At 42.3% G+C, this 21081-nt stretch overlaps 1 protein-coding gene across 1 annotated transcript in view; it reads left to right on the forward strand.

Annotated features, from left to right (window-relative positions):
- Positions 1-21081, forward strand: part of LOC117346133 (low-density lipoprotein receptor-related protein 2-like) — a 266925-nt gene that overhangs the window by 17545 nt on the left and 228299 nt on the right. The window contains exons 3-4 of the mRNA XM_033915540.1: positions 3614-3733; positions 16136-16363. Coding sequence (XP_033771431.1) covers positions 3614-3733; positions 16136-16363 — 348 coding nt within the window. The remainder of the gene's footprint in view (positions 1-3613; positions 3734-16135; positions 16364-21081) is intronic.

A 21081-nucleotide genomic window follows, 5' to 3' on the forward strand; every position in this document is an offset into this window, starting at 1 on the left:
TTGTTTTGGCATGGATGAATTTTTTTTCTTGAATGCCATTTCCTCTTAAGACCTTTGTTAAGCTCAACCAACATCATGCCACCATGATTCTCATAGCTTTGGTGGCCAGCCAACAGTGGTTCTCCCTTCTACTTCAACTCGCCTACTTGACAACTTGTCCTTTCAGATTTTCTCAATCTGTCAAGGACATTTTTGAGGCTTCCACTAATCCTACTGTTATGCAGTGCTATCATCAGCAATGTACTAGATTCTCTCCTTGGTGCATCATTCTTCACATGGCACCTCAGTCTACCTCATTGTCTTTGGTTTTGCACTATATCTTGCTTTCTCTCAATCAGGCCTCGAATCAACATCCATTTTGAGTCCATCTTGGAGCAATTGCTGCTTGTCAGCCTTTGGATTGGAAAACTTTATCTGCTCATCCTGTGGTTTCCAGATTTATGGATGGTTTTTCAAGGCTAAATCACCTCTCGAACCTCCTCCCAATACCTTGGGATCTCTTATGTTCTTACCCGACTGATGCAGCCTCCATTTCAACCAATTTCTTCGGATCATCTCAACTACCTTACTGTGGCAGTGGTTTTTTCTCATTGCTCTCGCGTCTGCTCGCAGAGTCAATGAACTCCATGCTCTAGTTGCAGATCCACCTTTCCCTGTATTCCATCATGGCAAGGTGGTCCTTCGTACACATCAATTCTTACCAGAAGTAGTTTCAGAATTTCATATTCCTCAATCAATTGTCCTTCCAGTGGCTTTTTCCTGAGCCTCATTCTCATACTGCAGAATCATCTCTTCATACTCTAGCTTGTCAGCGTGCTTTGGCCTTCTACTTCCAAAGGACTAAGCCGTAGAGATCTTCTCCTCAACTATTTGCCTCCTTCGATCCATACGAGTTGAGACATCCAGTTGCTATGTGAACCATCTCCAATTGAATCGCTGCTTCATATTTTTTTTTCTCCTAGGCTTAGGCTAGTCTACATCTAGAGTCTAGTTCCAGCCTATAACTTCAGAGCCATGGCAGCTTCAGTAGTTTTTCTTTAAATCTACTCCTATTGAGGAACTCTGCAAAGCTGCCTTTTTCCTCCTCAGTTCATACATTCCTCTCTCAGTATAGTATGGATGTTTTTCTCCAGAAGAACTGGCCTTTTTGGCCAGGCAGTTAAGAATTTTTTTCAACTAAATTGCCAACTCTCCCATCCCATTCTGGTTAGCTTGGAGGTCATCTACATGTTGAATATGCTTCCTGCTTGTCCTGGGATAAAGTACAGTTACTTACCGTAACAGTTGTTATCCAGGGACAGCAGTCAGATATTCTCACAACCCACCCACCTCCCCAGGTTGGCTTCTTAGCTAGCTGAACTGAGGAGACGCATGCCCTAACTCAGGTGGGAAGGCACTCACAAACTTTGAAGTTCTACAAGCAAGTTGCTTGCGAGGCTTTCCACTACAGGGCTCCGTGGATGACGTCACCCACATGTTGAGAATATCTGCCTGCTGTTCCTGGATAACAACTGTTAATGGTAAGTAGCTGTACTTTTCATGTCCTTCAGTGGCATTTTTAATTTGCAACCCTACCTTTTTGGTCTGGTAACAGCTCCACACACTCAAGGTAATGGTGGTCACAGCTTACCTCTGCAGGATGAGAATACAGGTGCAGCCATACCTGGACAATTAGCTGATCAGAGCACCATTAAGGCCAGAGGGCAAGCAGGCAGTGTGACAAGTTGCTTTCCTATAGGATCTGGGCTGGATTGTTAATTCAAGAAGTTATCTGGAGCCAACCTAATGCATATGGAGTATCGGGGGGGGGGGAGGGGGGAGAGGAGTCTACTTTGACAGTGTGAAGGCTGCGTCTTTCTTTCCCAAAGCCAATCACTCACGGAAGCAGATTTTGGTTCTCCTTAGTAATGCTGAAGCTTGCAGCTTGGCATTACCTTCAGGTGCTGGGCTCAATGGCAACCACTCTGGAAGTAGTTCTAGGCAAGGGCACATAATATGCTCTTCTCCAAGTGCTTCCCCAGAAGCATTCCTTATAGCAGCAGTTTCCCTGGACTGGGAATGGGAGGAACAGCTTACATTGGTAGCTCTAAGGAAATGCTTTTATTGAAACAATGTCTAGCGTCTCATCCTGATGTGACCCAGTTCTTAGAGAACATTCATATTGCTACTTCCTGTATGCCAGCCTCTTCTATCCTGTAATCTTATCTTGTTCTGAAGGGCCTGTCTAAGCCTCCTTACAAGCCTCTCCATGAGACATCTCTTCTGGCTCATGGTGAAGACGGTATTCCTGATGACAGTCTCTATCGGAGTTGCAGGTTCTTGCAGAGAGCCCTTCCTAAGGATCCGAGGCTGGGATTTCTCTGCACGCACAGTATTACCTTTCCTACTGAAGGTTGTTAGCTGTTCATGTCAACCAAGAGGTTGATTTACCCACTTTTTTAACCTGGTTTGAACAAGCAAGATGAGACTGCAGAGTTTACTCCCATACCTGGTATGGACAAACGAGTCTCACCTTTCTGACCATCTTTTTGTGCCAACTAGTCCAGATTAGGCAGACCAGCTTCCAAGGCTCCTATTGCAATTTTGTCTGCATACATGGGCTGTGGCAAATGGCCACCTTTTTCCGACAAAGCTCATTTGACCAGAAGCATAGTCCTGGGCAGTTCACACAAAGATCTGTAGAACACCTACTTGGTATACTCTCCATACCTTTGCAAAGTTCAGGCATGGATGTGGTGGTTCAGACACTGCTTTTGGGTCCTCCAGTCTTGCAGGCAGGCTTATCTGTCTTACTAGACATCTGGCACTGCTTTGGTACATCTCCTTATACAGACTTATGTGTATGCTTTGGTACATCTCCTTATAGCCTACCCTGTGTATTCTGCAATTCACTTGCTTTCTGCCTCTGATAACTCATGGTCCATAACGAGTTTTTTTTCTCCTGGAATGAACATGTATAACTTACTAAAAGTATTGAGTCTTATTGAACTTTGGAGCTCTTGTGTTTGTGCTAGTTGCACACAGCAGGTTGGTTCATTGATACACCTAGTTCATCCTAGTAGTTTGGTTTGTTTTTTCCCATTAGAACAAATGTTTCTGGGGGGAGTTTCCTGGCCCCTCTTTTCTCCTGTTACAGTGGAGCTCAATTGCTTTGGTACAAACTGAAGGAGCTATACTCCCTGTTAAGAGGAGGAGCTGAAAGATGCAATTGTGATGCCCTTTTGCAAGTGGTTTGTGAGCATGGATTGATCACGTAATGTAAGGACCCCTGTATAAGCAAAACAAGATTATCCAGGTAAGAGCCTAATCCTTCATGCCTCTGGATTTTTTTCCCATGCTTCATGCTTACTCTTCCAAACCATTTTCAAAAGTGCAGCAATCAAAGCTGTTTCAGTAAATGGATCTTAGCACAGAAGTTTAGACATACCTAAACTTCAAAACTTAAGCACTCCCAAATCCTTTTAGCAGAGCTTTTTTGAAAGTATAATATGGCCAGAGGTGTTACTGATATTTATCCTATAAATAACCTTGCATTTTGCCTATTTGAGTTACTCTTTAATTTTGTTAAATCAATTTAAAGTGATAGCTTGCTTTTAAACCTTCTTTCCACCAGATGAAGCATGTCATGGTGACACAAATGCTTGGCAGTGTGACAATGGGAAATGCATTTTTAATAGCTGGAGGTGTGATGGCCTTAGTGACTGCACAGATGGATCGGATGAGATGAACTGTGGTATGCAAAAACTAATTGTTTTGAAGTAACCATACAAACTAATTGTTCTGAAGTAACTTCAATAATCTTAACATGTTAAGACGTTTAGTCCTTTTTGGTTGACTTTCAAGGACACATGCGCTTGTATCTTGAATCCCACAGCAGGAGGTGTTCCAACAACTGAGTATTATGGTTAGTATCAGGTTATGTGAAGTCTTAACATCACTTGGAACATGGGGATGTTACTGGGCAGCTTATACTGCAGGCAGGATGGTTGGGTAGGCTGGAGAGCTTGAAAAGCAACTTCAGTATTTGGAGCCTAGGACAGTGCCAGGTGGACTTTGCAGTCTGTTTTCCAGGCGTATCAAAGAATTAAGTTAATTTAATCATGAATTTTTCATGAGTATGACTGGTGAACAGACTGGATGGACCATTCAGATCTTTATCTGCTGTCATTTACTATGTTACTATGTTCTCCAATGTGCTCTTAAGGCAATATACCTTATCCCAAAACGTTTTCTCCAGTAGCTCATTTGTATGACATTCATTTTTTACTAATGTCTTGGATCTGTTTAGTTGTCTGGAAAAGCAGGTCTCCAACTAGAGTGCACAAGCTAGCCCTTATTTTTAGGCAATAACATGAAATTGTTCTTATTCAGGGGCTTAAGCATGTACTTTTGTCCCAATGAATATGCATGAGAACTATGTGCATGCACTGCTTTCAATGCATATTGGGAAAATCCTGAAAACCCAACTGGATTGCAGCCCTCAAGGAGGGACTTTGAGATCCCTGCTTTAATAATAATAAATTTTATTTCTTGTATACCGCTATACCATAAGTTCAAAGCGGTTTACAACAAGAATCGTGCAGTGAGAGAATGCAGTGATTACAGCAAGAGACATATGTTTACAGCAAGATACATATGTTTGGAACAAGATACATAAGTTCAGGGCGATTTGTAAGAAGATACATGCAATGAGAAAACAGGATGTTTGCAACATGAAGCAAATGTTTTAGATCAGGTTACAGTACAAAATGGTTTAGAACAGGGTACAAGAGATCAAAGCAGTTTCCAGGAAGATGTTTGCAATGTGAGTAAGAGGATTACAACAAGGTACGTCGAATAGGGGAAGAGAAAGGGCTTTCGGGGAGGTAAAATTGGCAGAGGGGGAGAACTCAGGTTGCGTTAAAGAGACGGGTCTTCGGTGATTTTCTGAAGTCAGCGTATGATGTGGCCTCAAGTATTGGTTTTGCTAGCCATGTGTTCAGTTTAGCTGCCTGGAATGATAGCATTCTGTCTAGGTACTTCTTGTAGTGACATGATTTCAGAGATGGGTAATTAAAGAGGTTTGCTCTGCGAGAGGTCTTATTCGGGCAGTTGGTGAAGAATTGGGAGGCGAGGTAAGTTGGTAGCAACGCGAAGACAGCTTTGTAGCTGATGCAGGCAAACTTGAAGAGTATTCTGGATTCTACCGGCAACCAGTGGAGTATTTGGAAGTATGGGGTGATATATTCCCATTTTTTTAATCTGAAGATGAGTCGGACTGCAGTGTTTTGGATTAATCTTAGCTTGTGAAGTGTCTTTTTATAAGCTCCCAGTTATGATGTTGCAATAGTCCAGTGTACTCAAGATGGAAGCTTGTACGAGTAGTTGAAAGGATGATTCATCGAAGAATTTTTTGACGGTGTGGAGCTTCCATAGTGTTGAAATACTTTTTTTGAATATTAGATCTGTATGCTTTTCTAGGGTTAGATGTCTGTCAAGGGTAACTCCTAGTATTTTTATAGGTTGGGCAATTTCATAATCTCAGCCATTCACGTGAATCTTGTTGTCTTATCTGTTCATTTGGAGAAGCCAGGAAAAATTTAGTTTTTTCTATGTTCAGTTTTGAGTTTGAAGGCCTTCATCCAAAGTTCTATTTGGTTTAGGGTATTGTATAGGAGATTAATGAAGTTCGGCGACAGATTGGATAGTGGTAGCACAACAGTGATATCGTCAGCGTATACGTGGAAGTTGAGATTTAAGCTCTGTAGCAGGTGTCCCAATGAGATGAGGTAGATGTTGAAAAGGGTCGGTGACAACGGGGAGCCCTGGGGTAGTTGGCAGTTGTTCAGCTGAAAGAGAATTTGTTGTCTTTGAATACTTGATAGGATCTGAGTTCGAGAAATCCCTGGAACCAATTGTGAGTGTTTCCTGTGATGCCTATTGATTCAAGACAGTTCAGCAAGATGGAGTGGTCAACTAGGTCGAAGGCACAGCGTAGGTCCAGTTGGAGAATCATTGCATTGGAGCCTTGACTGAGAAAGGAATGTAGATAGTTTAGAAGAGAGGCCATTATAGTTTTGGTGCTGAAGCTGGGTCTGAAACCAGATTGGTTATTATGCAGTAGGTTGAATTTGTCTAGATAGGTATTTAGATCGTAGGATTTGATGTGTTTATTGCGGTCAGTGATACTATGTCCAGTTGGTGGCCTTTTATGTGGGTTGATACCGGAGGAGAGTGAGGGAAGCCTAGTGAAGTTAGAAAGGACCAGAATTTGGTCTCTGGTAGATCTAGATTCTCTAGGTGTAGGTTTAGATCTCCGCATAAGAGGTTGTAAGGTCCTGTTAGCGAATTGGTTAACAGGAACTCCTGAAATTCTTCTTTGGCTGAGGACCATTTTTTGGGGGGAATATATGCCAGAGTGATAGTTAGGGAGTCAGCTAGAAGTTCTGAATGAAGCTTGAGAGAAGATTTCCAAGGTGGAGGAGGATTTAGAGCTTAGCATGGTGCAGTTTAAGTTGTCCTTAAAGATTACAGCCAGTCCACCACCCCTGCCTCTTTCTCTTGCTAAGGAAAGAATTTTGAAGTTAGGGGGGAGGCATTCTTGGATTATGTCTTCGTCCGAGAGTAACCAAGTCTCTGTTAGTATGATGAAGTCAGGGTTGGTGTCGGTGAGCCAGTCATGAATTAATTGGGATTTGTTCCTCATAGATCTTATATTTAGGTAGGAACCTCTGAGGTTAGAGTAGCATAGTGGGATAATGGGGGGGAGATGGGAAGAAGCTAAGTTTCTTTTTTAGTACTTGGGTTTTTTTGATATATGGTCTGGAAGGTCTGTGGAATGTTGTCAAGATTGGGATCTCTGAAAGGGTGGGGTCTGGGTCATCAGGGGTTACCTTGATTTGTGTTGGTGGAGGTTTGGGCTTGAAGTTACGTATAGAAGAGTAGAAGGTGGGGGGGGAGTAGGTAGCGGTGAGGGCGGTTGCCTTGCTTCTTGAACCAAGTAGGTATAAGGTAATAAGTAGTATGCACATGCTGTGGTGAAGGAGCACCATGTTGTTGTGGTAGAATTGCAATAGAGCGAGACCCGACTAGTGGCTTATTTGAGAGAGGGAGAGGGCGAGTTGGGCGGGATACTGCAGTAGTGCAGTGACTTACTTAAGAGTTGTGAACGAACAAGCTGGTTCAACCAAATACCGGTTAAATGATAGTACAGTAGTCAGCAGGTAGTGAGTAATCTGCCTTGGAGACAGATGAACAGTAATGTATTGTTTATAATCATACATAAATCATGCTGCACTTGGCCGTCTTTTTGGCAAATAATTAGACCTTGGTCATGTATCCAATAGTTTGTCCTTGAGTAGATGTTCAAATATTAGTCATGCAGTGAAAAGATTGACAGTGAGTAGATATTTAGACATTTAACTGAGTGAGGAAATAAGAAATAGATCGGGTTGCAGTTACCTGACATGGAGTGCGACTGAAAAGGTTGGGAGTTCAGGAGATCAAGGCGTCGTTAGATTCTTGTGGGCGCTGGCCATTTCACACCAGCGTTTCACGAAGGCGCTCACTAAGGTGCATGCGCCTTCGTCGGCGCACCAAACGGCAGCGCGCTGTTGGCGCTGGGCCTTTTTATTCTTTGTGTCCCGGCTGGTTCAGGGGGGGGGGGGGGGCGGCGGAGCAGGGCTCCCATGCTCCAAAGATGGCCCCGATCTAGCTGGCATGTTGTGACTTATTAATTTCTGTAAATTGTGAACAGATCACAGATGCTATGTCAACTCTTGAAGGCTCTTACACACTAGCCTCAGCCAGTACACTGATCCTGGTCAAGAGAAGTCACCAGTTAATACAACTCCTCCCCCCCAAACCCCTCCCTACTGAAGTATAACTTCCTACATAGTCTTGCCTCTCCTTTATCCCTTAACATTTTAATTATGAGCTTTTTTTTTTTTTGCCATTGCTTTTTCATCTCTGATCCTCCCAGTTCAGTATAGAAGCTCGTTGAGTGGTGGCAGCAAACCTTAAACTCTGTACATGTATTCCAGATTGAGACTCTATACTGGGGGAAAATGTATCCTGATTTATCCGCTTAATGCATCTACATGGCTAGACATCATTGTCATAGGCTCCAAGTTACAATTTAAGTTGAAATTATTTTATAAAATATACTATTTGTGCCACAAGTAATGGTAAAATTTCAAAATGGTGCAGTAAAACCAAATATAGAAACTGTTCACCCATCTAGCAATGTGGTTCAACTCAGCTTGTGTGATTTGAGGAGCTTTTTAAAGTCAATCTCTTATGCTAAATGCTCCCAACCTGTAAAACCTAATTTGCTCCTGAACAAGAACAGCAGTTTCCATAATGGTCAACCAATGGCCAAAAGCATTGTTGGTCACAACATTCCAAAAGATGGAATTAATAGCAGTTGCATAGGCAAAATAACACTAGATTAAAAGGGTTTTGAAGAAAAAAACTATCATACTTAATGAGTAATTGGACATTTGTTTAACTTAAATTCTATATACAGTTAATGCAAAATAGTGGCCATATTGCCTCTGTCTTTGTACTGGTTGCACATTATGTAGGTCTAAAACTTACTAGGCAAGTATACATAACAGGTTGTTCCTTTCATCCAAGTCCCAAGGACTATCCCACACTCATGGACAGCACAAGATGTCAAAGAACCCAAGAGGTCTCGGCATAAAGTGGCAGCATATTCAAGAGGGAGCCTGAAAGCTGTTTCTGGTGGAGTCCCATTTAAGCCTTTGAAATTTAGATTAATGGAGCACAGGAGTTGAGGTGTATATGGAATTGAGATAAGATTATTGTATATTGCAGCATATTCAGAGCATAAGACCCCCCTTCAACAGATGCAAGTTGTGAAAGGAAGTCTGAATCCAAACAGTGCCAAACGCCAAGCAGTAACAATGGGTTCCACACTGACCAATGCTACATTTTGGTCATTAAGTACTTCTCCCCATCAAGAATTTAGATCCTTTTTTAAAATTTGTCTTTTTTTTTTTTTTATTCCTTGGTGAAATATATGTAAGTAATTTTTAAAAATGCAGGGTACATAACACATGCTGTTTACAAATACAGAAACTAAGTAGAGCGTTTCATAGACTAGACTTGTGATTGGTTTCTTTCTACCCTACTAAAAATATATTCCTTTTTCTTTAATTAAGTAGCTTTTTTTTTGCTTTGACCTGTCTAAGCTTAGAAGTTGGTAAGTGTCTGCAAATACTCAAAAGGTGACAGGTCCCATTATTATTGCAGTATTGAAGTTTACCCTGCCTCTAGCCAGACTATACTTTTGTGAATTCAAGGCTGGTATTTGATCTCGTGTGTGGAGGGGAGGAGTAAACAAAGGGTGCTCATGCCTTAGCTAAACCTCTAGGCCATAAACATCTCCTGGCCTTTTCTGGATCTTGATTATGTGTGGGGGTGTATATTTAAACTAAATGTACTGTACATTCTGACTTGTAGGGTTCAACATTAGTCTACCATCGGAAGCTTATCTTTCATGGAAGTTGAAGCTTCCCAAAGAGCAAGGACAATATTTCAATCTTAAGACATTTGTAGGCTGGAGTCTTGTCACTAATGGTAAACCATATTTGGAGCCAAAGATGCAATGGGTGACTTAAAACATGTGATAAGATCCATATTTACAGGTGCTTATCTTTCTTAGGTGCCAATCGCAGAATCCAGCCCTAGGTATTCTTGGTGGGGGAAGCTTATCATAGTATCGGGTGGGGGGATGGGGGGCAGAGATGCTGTGACTTGCCCATACTTTGATTTTAAAAAAAATTACCCTTTCTCTGTTGCCTGAGCCAGTTGTGGCATTTAGCATGACCTGTAGACCGCTACCATAATGTTATACAGTAGTAATTTGCATGATCAAATAGCATGCAGTAGCCTTCCTACACTAATTTGATGGTATAAGCTCCACTGCAAGGCTTTCTGCATGGGTTTCTGATTGCTATCACACTATATGGGTGAAATCCACACTGTGGATGACATTGACTTGTCTTACTCTAAATGTCTTACAGACAAATCTTATGGCTTCTCCCCACTGATGTGGGAGTCGCAAATCTGAATTCGGCTGGAGATCAAAAGTCTGAGTCACTTTAGATTCATCTTTTCAAATTTCAGTCATCTCCTTAATGGTTAAAACAGTTCAAGATCAGGATGATACTAAAATTACAAGACCTGTTAACTTCAAACTTTGTCATGCAAAGCTGTTTTGCCACACTTGGATTACTGTAACTTTTGTGGCCTGCTGAAAAAAATCATAAGGGCACTACAACTGGCTCAGAACACCGCTGCTGGGATAATAGCCAGATTTCCCCACTTCTCACATTACATCTGTACTATCTGAACTCCATTGGTTGCCTGGTACATGGAGAATATTAACTTTGGTATTTATGTTCAAACATTTTTATTGAAGGAACAAAGTAAAAATACATTCATATTATACAGAGATTCCTTACAAAAAAATGCACCAATTTAAAATTCCAATCCATATAATATGTGAAATATCAAATACTATCATTCCTCCAAATATTCTTTATAACAAACCATAATCTCCCATTCTCCCTTCCCTTCCAAGATGAAAGGTGACATGACTTACTGCTTAAGTCAGGGATGGGCAACTCTGGTCCTCAAGACCTAGAATCTAGTCAGGTTTTCAGGATTTCCCCAATGAATATGCATTGAAAGCAATGCATGCAAATAGATCTCATGCACAGTGGCGTACCAAGGGGGGGGGGCGTGGGGGGCGGTCCGCCCCGGGTGCCAAGCCCTGAGGGGGTGCTCCTGGTCCGGTTCCCCCCCCCTTCGCCGGGTGTCGTGTCTGGAAACAGACTGCAGCAAGATCGCAATGCCAGCGATCTTTGCCTGCTTCGGCTGTTTCCTCCGCCATGGTCCCGCCCCTCCTGACATCAGAGGAGGGGGCGGGACCGCGGTGGAGGAAACAGCCGAAGCAAGCAAAGATCGCTGGTATTGCGCGATCTTGCTGCAGACTGTTTCACCAGGAAAATGAAGCGAGGAGGCCGGGGGAATAAGCAGTGCTTCGTGGTGGTGGGGCCGAGCGGTCCTTCGAGGTAGTGGGGGGGAGACAGGCCTTCATGGGGACAGGCCTTCATGGAGAACAGGCAGGCAACCTTCAAAGGGGAGACAAGCATTCGGGGGGGGGGACAGGCTGGCCTTCGGGGGGGGACAGGCCTTCAAGGGGGGGACAGGCAGGCAGGCCTTCAAGGGGGGGACAGGCCTTCGGGGGGTGCAGGCCTTCATGGGGACAGGCCTTCATGGAGAACAGGCAGGCAACCTTCAAAGGGGAGACAAGCATTCGGGGGGGACAGGCTGGCCTTTGGGGGGGGACAGGCTGGCCTTTGGGGGGGGACAGGCTGGCCTTTGGGGGGGGACAGGCTGGCCTTTGGGGGGGACAGGCTGGCCTTTGGGGGGGGACAGGCTGGCCTTTGGGGGGGGACAGGCTGGCCTTTGGGGGGGGACAGGCCTTCGGGGGGTGCAGGCCGTCGGGGGGAGGTGTAGGCCTTCGAGGGGGGGGACAGGCAGGCCTTCAGGGGTGGGATGCAGACCTTTAAGGGAGGGAAAGGCCTTCAGGGGAGGGGGGCCCTGGTGTAGAAGTACACGGACAATGGGGGTTCAAAGAGACGTGCATATGCCGGACTTTGGGTGGGAAGAAATAATGGGTCTGAAAATAGAGGAGAAAGAGAGATGAAGGACATGGGTTTTAGGGAGGGAAGGAACAGAAAGGGAGAAAAGTTGGACACAAGGGATGGTGTGGGGGGGATAGAGATACTGGTTAGGAGGATAGTTGGGAAAAGAAAGGGAGAGATGGTGGACCCTGGGGTGGTGGGGAAGGAGGGAGAGCTGCTGGATGAAAGGGTAGTTAAGAAAAGGTGAATCTGTGGAGGGAGACAAAAAAAGGAAAGATGCCAGACATCCGGGGGAGGGAAGGGAAATGGAAGGGGAGGACAGAGATGGCAGATGGATGGTTAGCATGGAGAAAGAAGAAAGGAGACCCTGGCAAGCAAGTTACCAGAAGACAACCAGAGCCTTGGACCTACAAGATTTGAAAAATAACCAGACAACAAAAAGGTAGAAAAACTAATTTTATTTTCTGTTTTGTGATTACAATGTCAGATTTGAAATGTGTATCCTGCCAGAGCTGATGTTAGACCGCAAACGTGAGCTAGGATTTAACAGAGAGAGGAAAAGTCCTTTTTGTTTCTTTATTTTATTTACACAACAGTGCCAGTGTGGTTAGGAGAAGCCAAAGGGGGGTGAAAAAGCTATAAAATAAACCCACCAGGATGTTTAAAAAAAGCACCCAATTGGGCAGGAAAATCGAATCGATAAACCAATTCAATAGGCTGAATCTAATCGAAATTTTTTTTCCTGCATCTGGCAGCACTAGTTTGCGCTACTGTCTTAGACTTTAGGACCTGGGATTGGGGAGAGATGGCATCCTCAGTACTTTATAATGCAAGTGAAATGAGGATTTAGTCAGATATTTGAAGGGTCTGCACTCTGCAGAAGAAAAATATTGTATAGGCCAGGGATACGAGTCAGCAGGAAATGGGAACTTTTCTTCCTTCTATTTTTGTGAATGGGAAGGCTGAGGATGTCAGAGTTCAGTTAAAATATGTGCTTTATAAGAAAATATAATAATGTGTTTTATAAAGTTTATAGCATTGCTGGCCTACCCGGTGAGGTGTTCCTAGTGGTGGTGGCGGCAGCGTGTCAATGTGTTGAGAGGAAGAGGTGATCTGGGAAATTCTGGTGAGCAAACTCCAGGCCCATTTCCACCCCCCAGTTAGTCCACTGCACTCAACTGGTTCACACACTGAGTGGGTCTTTGGGTGTTGTTCCTGGGTAGTTGTTTTGGGATCTCTTCCAGTGGTTTGTCAGTATCTCCTTCTGGTCCAAGGAAGGAAACTTTGTTAACCTTAGCACTGACCTACAGAATATGTTTGTAACAGCGCTGCTTGTGTGGCATTAGTCTATGTAGTGATCGAAAGAAAAAACCAGACCTTTGCACATTTTTGCACTATATGGTGGGTGTATGAAGAGATTCACATTTCCTGCACAGCTAAGTCCGTGTGAAGTTACCTTGTGCTGTATTTGACATCTAGCAAAGTCTCTGTTTGGAAGGAAAGATCTCAGCTTAAAAATGAAGTGGCCAGAAGTTATGGTAAAAGCAGATAGCGTAGCTGGTTTTAAGAAAGGTTTGGACAAATTCCTGGAGGAAAAGTCCATAGTCTGTTATTAAGACATGGGGGAAACATTTGCTTGCCCTGGATCGGTAGCATGGAATGTTGCTACTCTTTGGGTTTTTACCAGTTACTAGTGACCTGGATTGGCTTCCATGAGAATGGGTTACTGGGCATGATGGACCATTGGTCTGACCCAGTTAGGCTATTATGTTATGTTCTCATCTGTAGGGGCCTTTGTTTTCACTTCTTATTTTAATGTATTTTTTTTCTGAGAACTTATCAGAGTTTTTTATAATGGGAACAAAAATGGAAGAGAATTAATGTATGTGGAATGGGGGGGCAACTAATTTCTTCAGCTAAATAATTCAATCCACCTCAACCAGACATAGGAGAACTCACGCACCATTCACACACCCTCCAACCAAAAACGTCAAAAGAAAAAAACAGTTCAACAACCTCCTAGCCATTTGAGCTGCAACACTCGACCCCCAACTCTACAACCTATTGACCTCTATCACAAACTACAAAACCTTCAAAAAAGAAAAAAAACCCTTCTATTCAAAAAACACATAAAACCGAACTAACACAATCAGAACTGTCCCAAGCATCACCTGCAACTACTCCATATGTACTTCTGATGTCATGACAATTCAGACATAATTTGTTATGTTAAGGTATGTTTGGAATAATGGTTACATATATGAGGTTCAATAAAAGAATTTTCACTGCCTGTTTCTATTATGACCATTTATTCAGTTTCATGGTTATTACAAAAAATATTTTTTTACATGGGGGTGGGGTGCCAAAAAATTATGGGCCCCGGGTGCCACATACCCTAGGTACGCCACTGCTCATGCATAACAGAATTAGAAATAAATGCTACCAAATACCCAATACAGTCTGCCCTAAAACTCCTTGGAATGATGATAGATGGATGCTGCACCATGCAAGTTCAAAACAAGACCATCCAGAAATCCTTAATAGTTATGCGCAACCTGCGAAATTTAAGAAAATTCATCAACAGAGCAATACAGGCTCTTAGTCCAATCCCTAGTCCTGGGATTCTTGGACTACTGCAACGTCCTCTACCTGCCATGCCCCACAAACATGATAAAACAATTAGACAGTGCAAAACACAGCCCTCAGACTGATCGAGTCGCTAAGCAAATATGACCACATCACCACCGCATTCCTAGACTCACACTGGCTACCTATTCAAGCGCGAATACTATTCAGATTCTGTATATTATTCAAAGTAATGAACGGCACTGCCTCACCTATCTAATCAATTGCCTAAACCAGAACAAATCAACCAGACGAAGGAGAACTCTGACCCCATTTACCCACCCCCAATCAAAGGTACACAGCACAAGATGTACAACAACCTACTAGCAACACGAGCAGCAAAACTTGATCACATGCTGACAGACTACAAATCATTTCAAAAAAATCAAAATCCTGTTCAAAAATTTAGCAAGAAATCCTAACATCTCCATGACTATCCCCACTCTTGTAAATTGCCCAGCAAAGTCTCAACCATGTAAACAGCACCCTAATTTGTAATTCTCCTGGAAATATCCAGTTATCATCCGTAATCCACCCAGAACTACAAGTATTGGCAGAATAGAAGTCACTAATGTAATGTAATTCATTGGGGAAATCCTGAAAACCCGACTGGATTCCGGCCCTCGAGTTGCCCACCCCTGGCCTAAGTGATTGACTCTTTATTGCAGGCATATGTGCCTGGTCACCCACTATGATCACAGGTTAGATCTTTTTGGTTGTTCCCCCCCAATTCGATCTATCACTAAAGCTGTAAGTCTCTCTAATGTTCCAGGTGGCTGGACCTCTACCATGGAATTCTGTTCCAGACTCAAATCGTCTAATTTTGGATTTCTTGATTTTTGGAAAAGTTTGAAAGCCTATGTTTTCAAACTGGCCTTTTTGAATCTGGGCAGTCATAGTTTTAGCAATTATCTGACCTCCATCTTTTAAGATATAGGTTCACAGCTGTATGTTGTCATTTTATGATTTGTGGGTCTTGGTTTTAATTGTGTATTAACTGCATAGATTTTGGCTATGCAGGCTATAAATGTGCCCTCTAGGGGACCCCATTTATTTAACACATGGCACGTACCTAATTTTCTTTGGTATAGTGTATGTAAGAATATCACAAATGGTGCCATAACGAGATGCTAGTGAGGGGAGGTGCTGGCTCTGTCTACAGGCCATGCCTTCGTGGCATGAGGCACATCCTGTAGGCAGTTAGCTTGCACCTGTGCCTCCTCTTCTTGCTTGTGCCTCTCCTGCTCCAGCATGACCCCGCTGGTGGCTCAGAGCTCTATCTGAAGGGCCTTCTGGCATGCACAGACATCGATGTGATGTCACATATGCGAATTGTCATCACATCATCGTCCATGCATTTCCAGGTACCCTCCAGCCACAGCCTGGAGTGTACTGTGCCACCAAGTAAAGCTTGCAGGACACTGCTTTAGTAGAATACTAGCACAATAGGTAGAACATTAGCACAATGGTAACATGCACAGTGTTTAGCTCTAGAGCTAAGTATCCATGCAAGTTGCTGAAACATACACATAGACAAGCTACATGCAATGTGCATCATTGCATTTAGGTAACTTTTATAGCGCATAGCTGGAATTTCTGTATTTGTGTATACACATGCTAGGTCTACTGATAAGAATTAAATGCTACTTTGGTCACCCCTGGCTAATGCAAGCTAACACCAGAACTTTGACATAGGATCTATACAAAACGCAAACTCAAATTGCTTTGAATGGTATTGTTTGAGGTGTAGTTGAATGTTTGTACATCTTATTGCTCCAGGATAACACATTTTTTGCTAATCCTTCAAATTTTACAGCCAGTTAATTTTTAGCCTTTCTTTTTTGTATGACAAGAATGTGTAGGTGGGAAAAGACCATGTCATAGGTATTCCCAGTGCATCGTTCCATGGGAAATCTGTGATGGCCATAACGATTGTGATGATGGATCAGATGAAGCCAATTGTCCAGAGAAGAGTTGCTTGGAACATCAGTGGCAGTGTAAGAACAAGGTTTGCATTATGAAGAACTGGAAGTGCAATAATATCAACAACTGTGGAGATGCTTCAGATGAAGAAACGTGTGGTATGTGCAGTGCTGGGAAAATTTACGTAGTTACAAATTAAGTTTTTCCTTTCAGTAACTAGTAATATATATTGCTGGTTACTTGTCTAAAGTAGTACTACTGTTTATTTTAATTCTTGAATAAGTTTTGACATTGCATATAATTCTAGCAACTGGAAATCCATTATCAAAAACATCTAAACTGAAAAGGCTGAAGTTCTCAAAGAAATCCAATGCAATTAAATTAGAGACTTAATCAAAAGGAAAAAAAAATCTTGAACATAGCTAACAAATGAGCAATGCAGAAATCAAATATCTATACTCCAACTTTCCTTGGTATGATAGCACAAGGCAGTCTTCTGGCTTCAATGCCGGCAAAGAAACTTAAGATTTGCCATACAATTACAGAAGCTCATATAAACCATTCTGAATTGACTCCCCCAGTCTTTAGCAGCAGTATAGAAGCTTTCAATCAAACAATACTGGGACATACCAAAGGTCTATCAAGCCAACAGTGGACAACCCAGGTCACAAGTACCAAGGAGTAAAACTGGTTTTTATGCTGCTTATCCTAGGAATAAGCAGTAGATTTCACAAAGCCATCTTGATGATGACTTATGGACTTCTGGTCTAGGAAACTATCCAAACCTATTTTTAAAACCCTGCTAAGCCAACTATTTTCACCACATTCTCCAGCAAAGAATTCTGGAGTTTATTGCACTTGGTTCAATCTGAATGACAAATCATATTTTTCCAGTTTCTAAGTAATTTAGAAATAGGTCAAGGGACATTGATACCTGCCAATCTTAACTAAGATGTCCTACTTCAAAAACGGTGCTGCTATCAATAGTTCTAGTAACAACAAAGAAATAATTGCATAGTGATGACACTTTGAAATACATCTTGGAATCATTTTCCTATGCTGAAAATACTCTAAAGAAGTACTTGAAGGCAAAACTGTTGTACTTCATACATACAGTATCATGATATGAGGAAACTGGTACACTGATTACTTCATGAGAATGGTGATTTAGAAATCGTCCCAATTCAGCAGCAATATCACTCCTCTCCTTGTTTTCAGAAGTAATCACTACAACAATGCCCAAAACACTCGATTGCATAGAGGTGAGGCATATTTATGGTCTACCAACTTTGGTCATATTGAAAACAAAGCTGACTAAAGTGGGCACCAAACAGACAAAGTAATTGTAGCTTTGCTTTGTAGGATGTCCAGAATAGCTGCTAGTGAACTTGTGAAACAGCAGCACCCATCCAGAAAATATTTCATGCTGATGCTGTGCACATCTATTCAGCAGGCTGAGTTCATGTTTGTCGATGGGATCGACATCATAGACAATTTTCATCACTTTGCATTAGGAATGATTTAGCTGCATTTTTTTCCACTTATCAAATATTAGCCATCTAAGCACTGACTTAGCTTCAAAATGCTGCACACTTTACACACTGAGCTTCAAGAGAACCTTTTGTACACTATTGTAACAAGCATCTTCTGAGTGATTAAGTTAATAAGCTAATGTACATAGGTTTGCCACCACACTTAATGATGTGCCATCTTTTCTGCTGTATTGTGACCAGACCTTGCCTATATTTGTAAAGGCAGTCTCCAATAACAAGCCATGATAACAGTCATCTGAAAACTAAAGGTTGAGTTAGTCATTGTTTGTAATGGTCATTGTTACCTTAGCTGCCAAATTGTATTTGTGGACAGTCTTGAGAGCTGACACTGAGGTCCCCCCTTTTTTATATGCCGACATGTAAGAGTAGCAGCATGGCACTATAAGAGAAGGATTTTGTCTAACCAATCAACCTGAAGAAAATGACTTGGCCACATATTGGCACTTGTACAAACATAGAAGAGTCAGGAGGATGAGATCAATAATTCAGCCATAGGTGTGCAGTTTAAAGTTCTTATATAGTACCATTGCAAGGACTCGAAGACCAGACACTGACGGTGTTTCGGTAGGATTATTTCTGCACTCTGTATTTCCTCTGATCATCTGCATACTGTAACTTGCTGAATGTTCAGCTTCCTTGATTGTAAACCGCCTAGAAGTCGCAAGATTGTGGCGGTATAGAAGAATGGTTATTATTATTATCTATGCCTTTGTCAAGTCTCAATGGCTATTCTATCACATAAAGCACTTGTTTTTGGATTTCTATAAGATTTTGCTCTTTTGGTTTTTTAAATTCAATCTACACATCACACTGCCTTTCAAAGTATCATGCCTACAAACATGCTCTATTTACAAGTTGGACTTAATCACGCCAAGCCTGCTTTTGTATCCTTAGGCACATGATAGAATCAGGTAGTTCTGTATTGCCTATTCCAATTTATTCATTCAACTTTTCTAGCATCTTCCCCCAAAAGAGCCCAAAATGGGTTACAAGTTTACATATATGTTAGCAATACAGTAGTTGGAGTGAAGGCTTCAAATAAGGATAAGGATAATATGTTAGCAATAAGAACGGGAGTGAAGACTTCAAATAAGAATAGGAGCTATCTAAACACATGCAGGGTGCTTCAGTAACCCAGCTCTGAAATCTTCTATTCTGTTGGACTATTCTCTTGCCTTCAAATTTCTTATCCTCAACTACTAAAGCAACATTTTGAAACCTGAAACTAAAGTCTGAGCCAGGGAAACAAACCTCTGAGTTTTTGAGTAAACCTATTATATTTATTCAAAAAAGTATACTTATGATACAAGGATTCTTGTATGTCAGTGTGCCAGAGATTTAGCTTTCTGGTATACTAGCGCACGCCTGGGACAGCTTGCTAAATAAGACAAAAAATTGGCATTTTGGTCTTGACAACTTCTAGTATACAGTGTTCCCCCGGTCATTTGCAGTATTTTCAGACTGCGAACCGCCAACAAGGAGAGGGGAGCGGGAGAGGCAGGAGAGAGCAGCCAGAGTGCTGCAAGTGCAGGAAATCGCTCGCGGTTCGGTCAGACTGCCTCTTCCTGCACAAAGTCGGGCCTTATCCAATCAGGAGCTGCTTTGACACGCAGCTCCTGATTGGATAAGGCCCGACTTCATGCAGGAAGAGGCGGTCGGAGCAAACCGCGAGCGATTTCCTGTACTCACAGTGCTCTGGCTGATCTGCTGCCCTCTTCAGGCTCCCTCATGAAAAACCGTATTCGCAGTTTTTCAGATTACGGGGGTTCCTGGAACAGAACCCCTATAAATCTCAGGGGAGTACTGTATTTGAAGTTCCTTTTTATTTCACAATTCTGATTTTGCACATTAAGAGTAGTATATCAAATGCAGATTCTAAATAAATGGACCAGTTCTGCATACTGAGATTCTAACGCTAGAGGGTTGACACATAGTAACGTTCCCTGTGTTTTGGTAATGTAGTAAGTTGTTGTTTTTTTTTTTTTTTTTTTGCTATGCCCTGCAAATGTCACCAACAAAATACGCTGTAGTATACACATTCTAGTATTTATACTGAAGGGCACTATTTGCAACAATATGGCGCATGCCAACCTATAGAACAGTTTAAATTTTTAAGATTTCTTATCTGTCAATAAGGGGCACTAAGGCACACATGGTTCCTGCCTCCTAAAATCATGGTTAGAAAGGAAAGTCTGGTCTGCCCTCTCCCAGCACACATCCCTTGCCTACTTTTGCTATGTACAGTATTTAATATTTACAACTGTAGCTTCAAAACCAGGTACAAATTGCAAGACAGCATAAATTCTGCTATAGTGCATCTAGTCAACTCAATATCTACTCCAGTTTTATGAAGCATGTGTGAAGGTGAACGTAGTACATTTCACTTGCTGGCAATGATCTAGCACCATACCTCAATCTCACTATCCCTTTTACTTCAGGAAGCAGTCATGAAAACACGTCTATTTTTGCTCAGCATTAAACAGACCCCATCAGTTGACTTTATTTCAAGTGAAGTATGTTGGTAATGAGCTGGGTCAAGGTCTGACTGGGTAACCAGCTCTATGGGTGCCAGGTAAGCTTCATTGTGCCCAGGGAGGGATCACCTTTGGCACTTAAAGCTAGTTGAGTCTACATGGCACCAGTCCTATCACTGCTGAGCAGCAACATGGTTTAAGTAATGGCAGAAATAGACAGCTTAAGTACCTTGCAATGAGAGATATCACTTAACAATATTAGTGGGGTTTTTTCTGTAAAAGCCACTTAGTTCTAGGTGCTGCATTGTTCTCAAGGAGAGCAGTACACATACCCCCCTCCATATTCACAGGGGTTAGGGGCAAAGTTGGTCCATGAATACAAAAAAAATCACTACTTAAGACCAACTCTGACCCACCCCTACCTCCCAGACCTCTCCACTGTACTTGCTTTATAAAGCCTGGTGGTCTAGCAGTGAAGCAGGGCAGAAACAATCTTCTGTGCAGAACTGAGAACAAAAATGGCTACCACGAGTTCCTGTGGTCTCGTGGGAACTCACGGCAGCCATTTTTGTTCCCAGTTCTGCATAGGAAGATTGTTCCTGTCCTATTTCACTACTAAACCACCAGGTCTCAAAGTGGAGAGGTCCAGGAGGTGGGGGTGGGTCACCCAGACAAAAACCTCAAATAAGTTTGAGTTCTGAACCTGCAAATATGAAGAGGGGATGTTTGTATTTCTGCATTGGAAAGTATAACCATCCTGTAACCTTGTAAACTTCCATAGCCGTAATAGGACATATGTGACTAACAGTACAAGTTTCCAGCTCTGAAACCATGTTTCTTCTCCCCCTT

This window comes from Geotrypetes seraphini, chromosome 1 (genome assembly GCF_902459505.1).
Source record: "Geotrypetes seraphini chromosome 1, aGeoSer1.1, whole genome shotgun sequence".
NCBI lineage: Eukaryota > Metazoa > Chordata > Amphibia > Gymnophiona > Dermophiidae > Geotrypetes > Geotrypetes seraphini.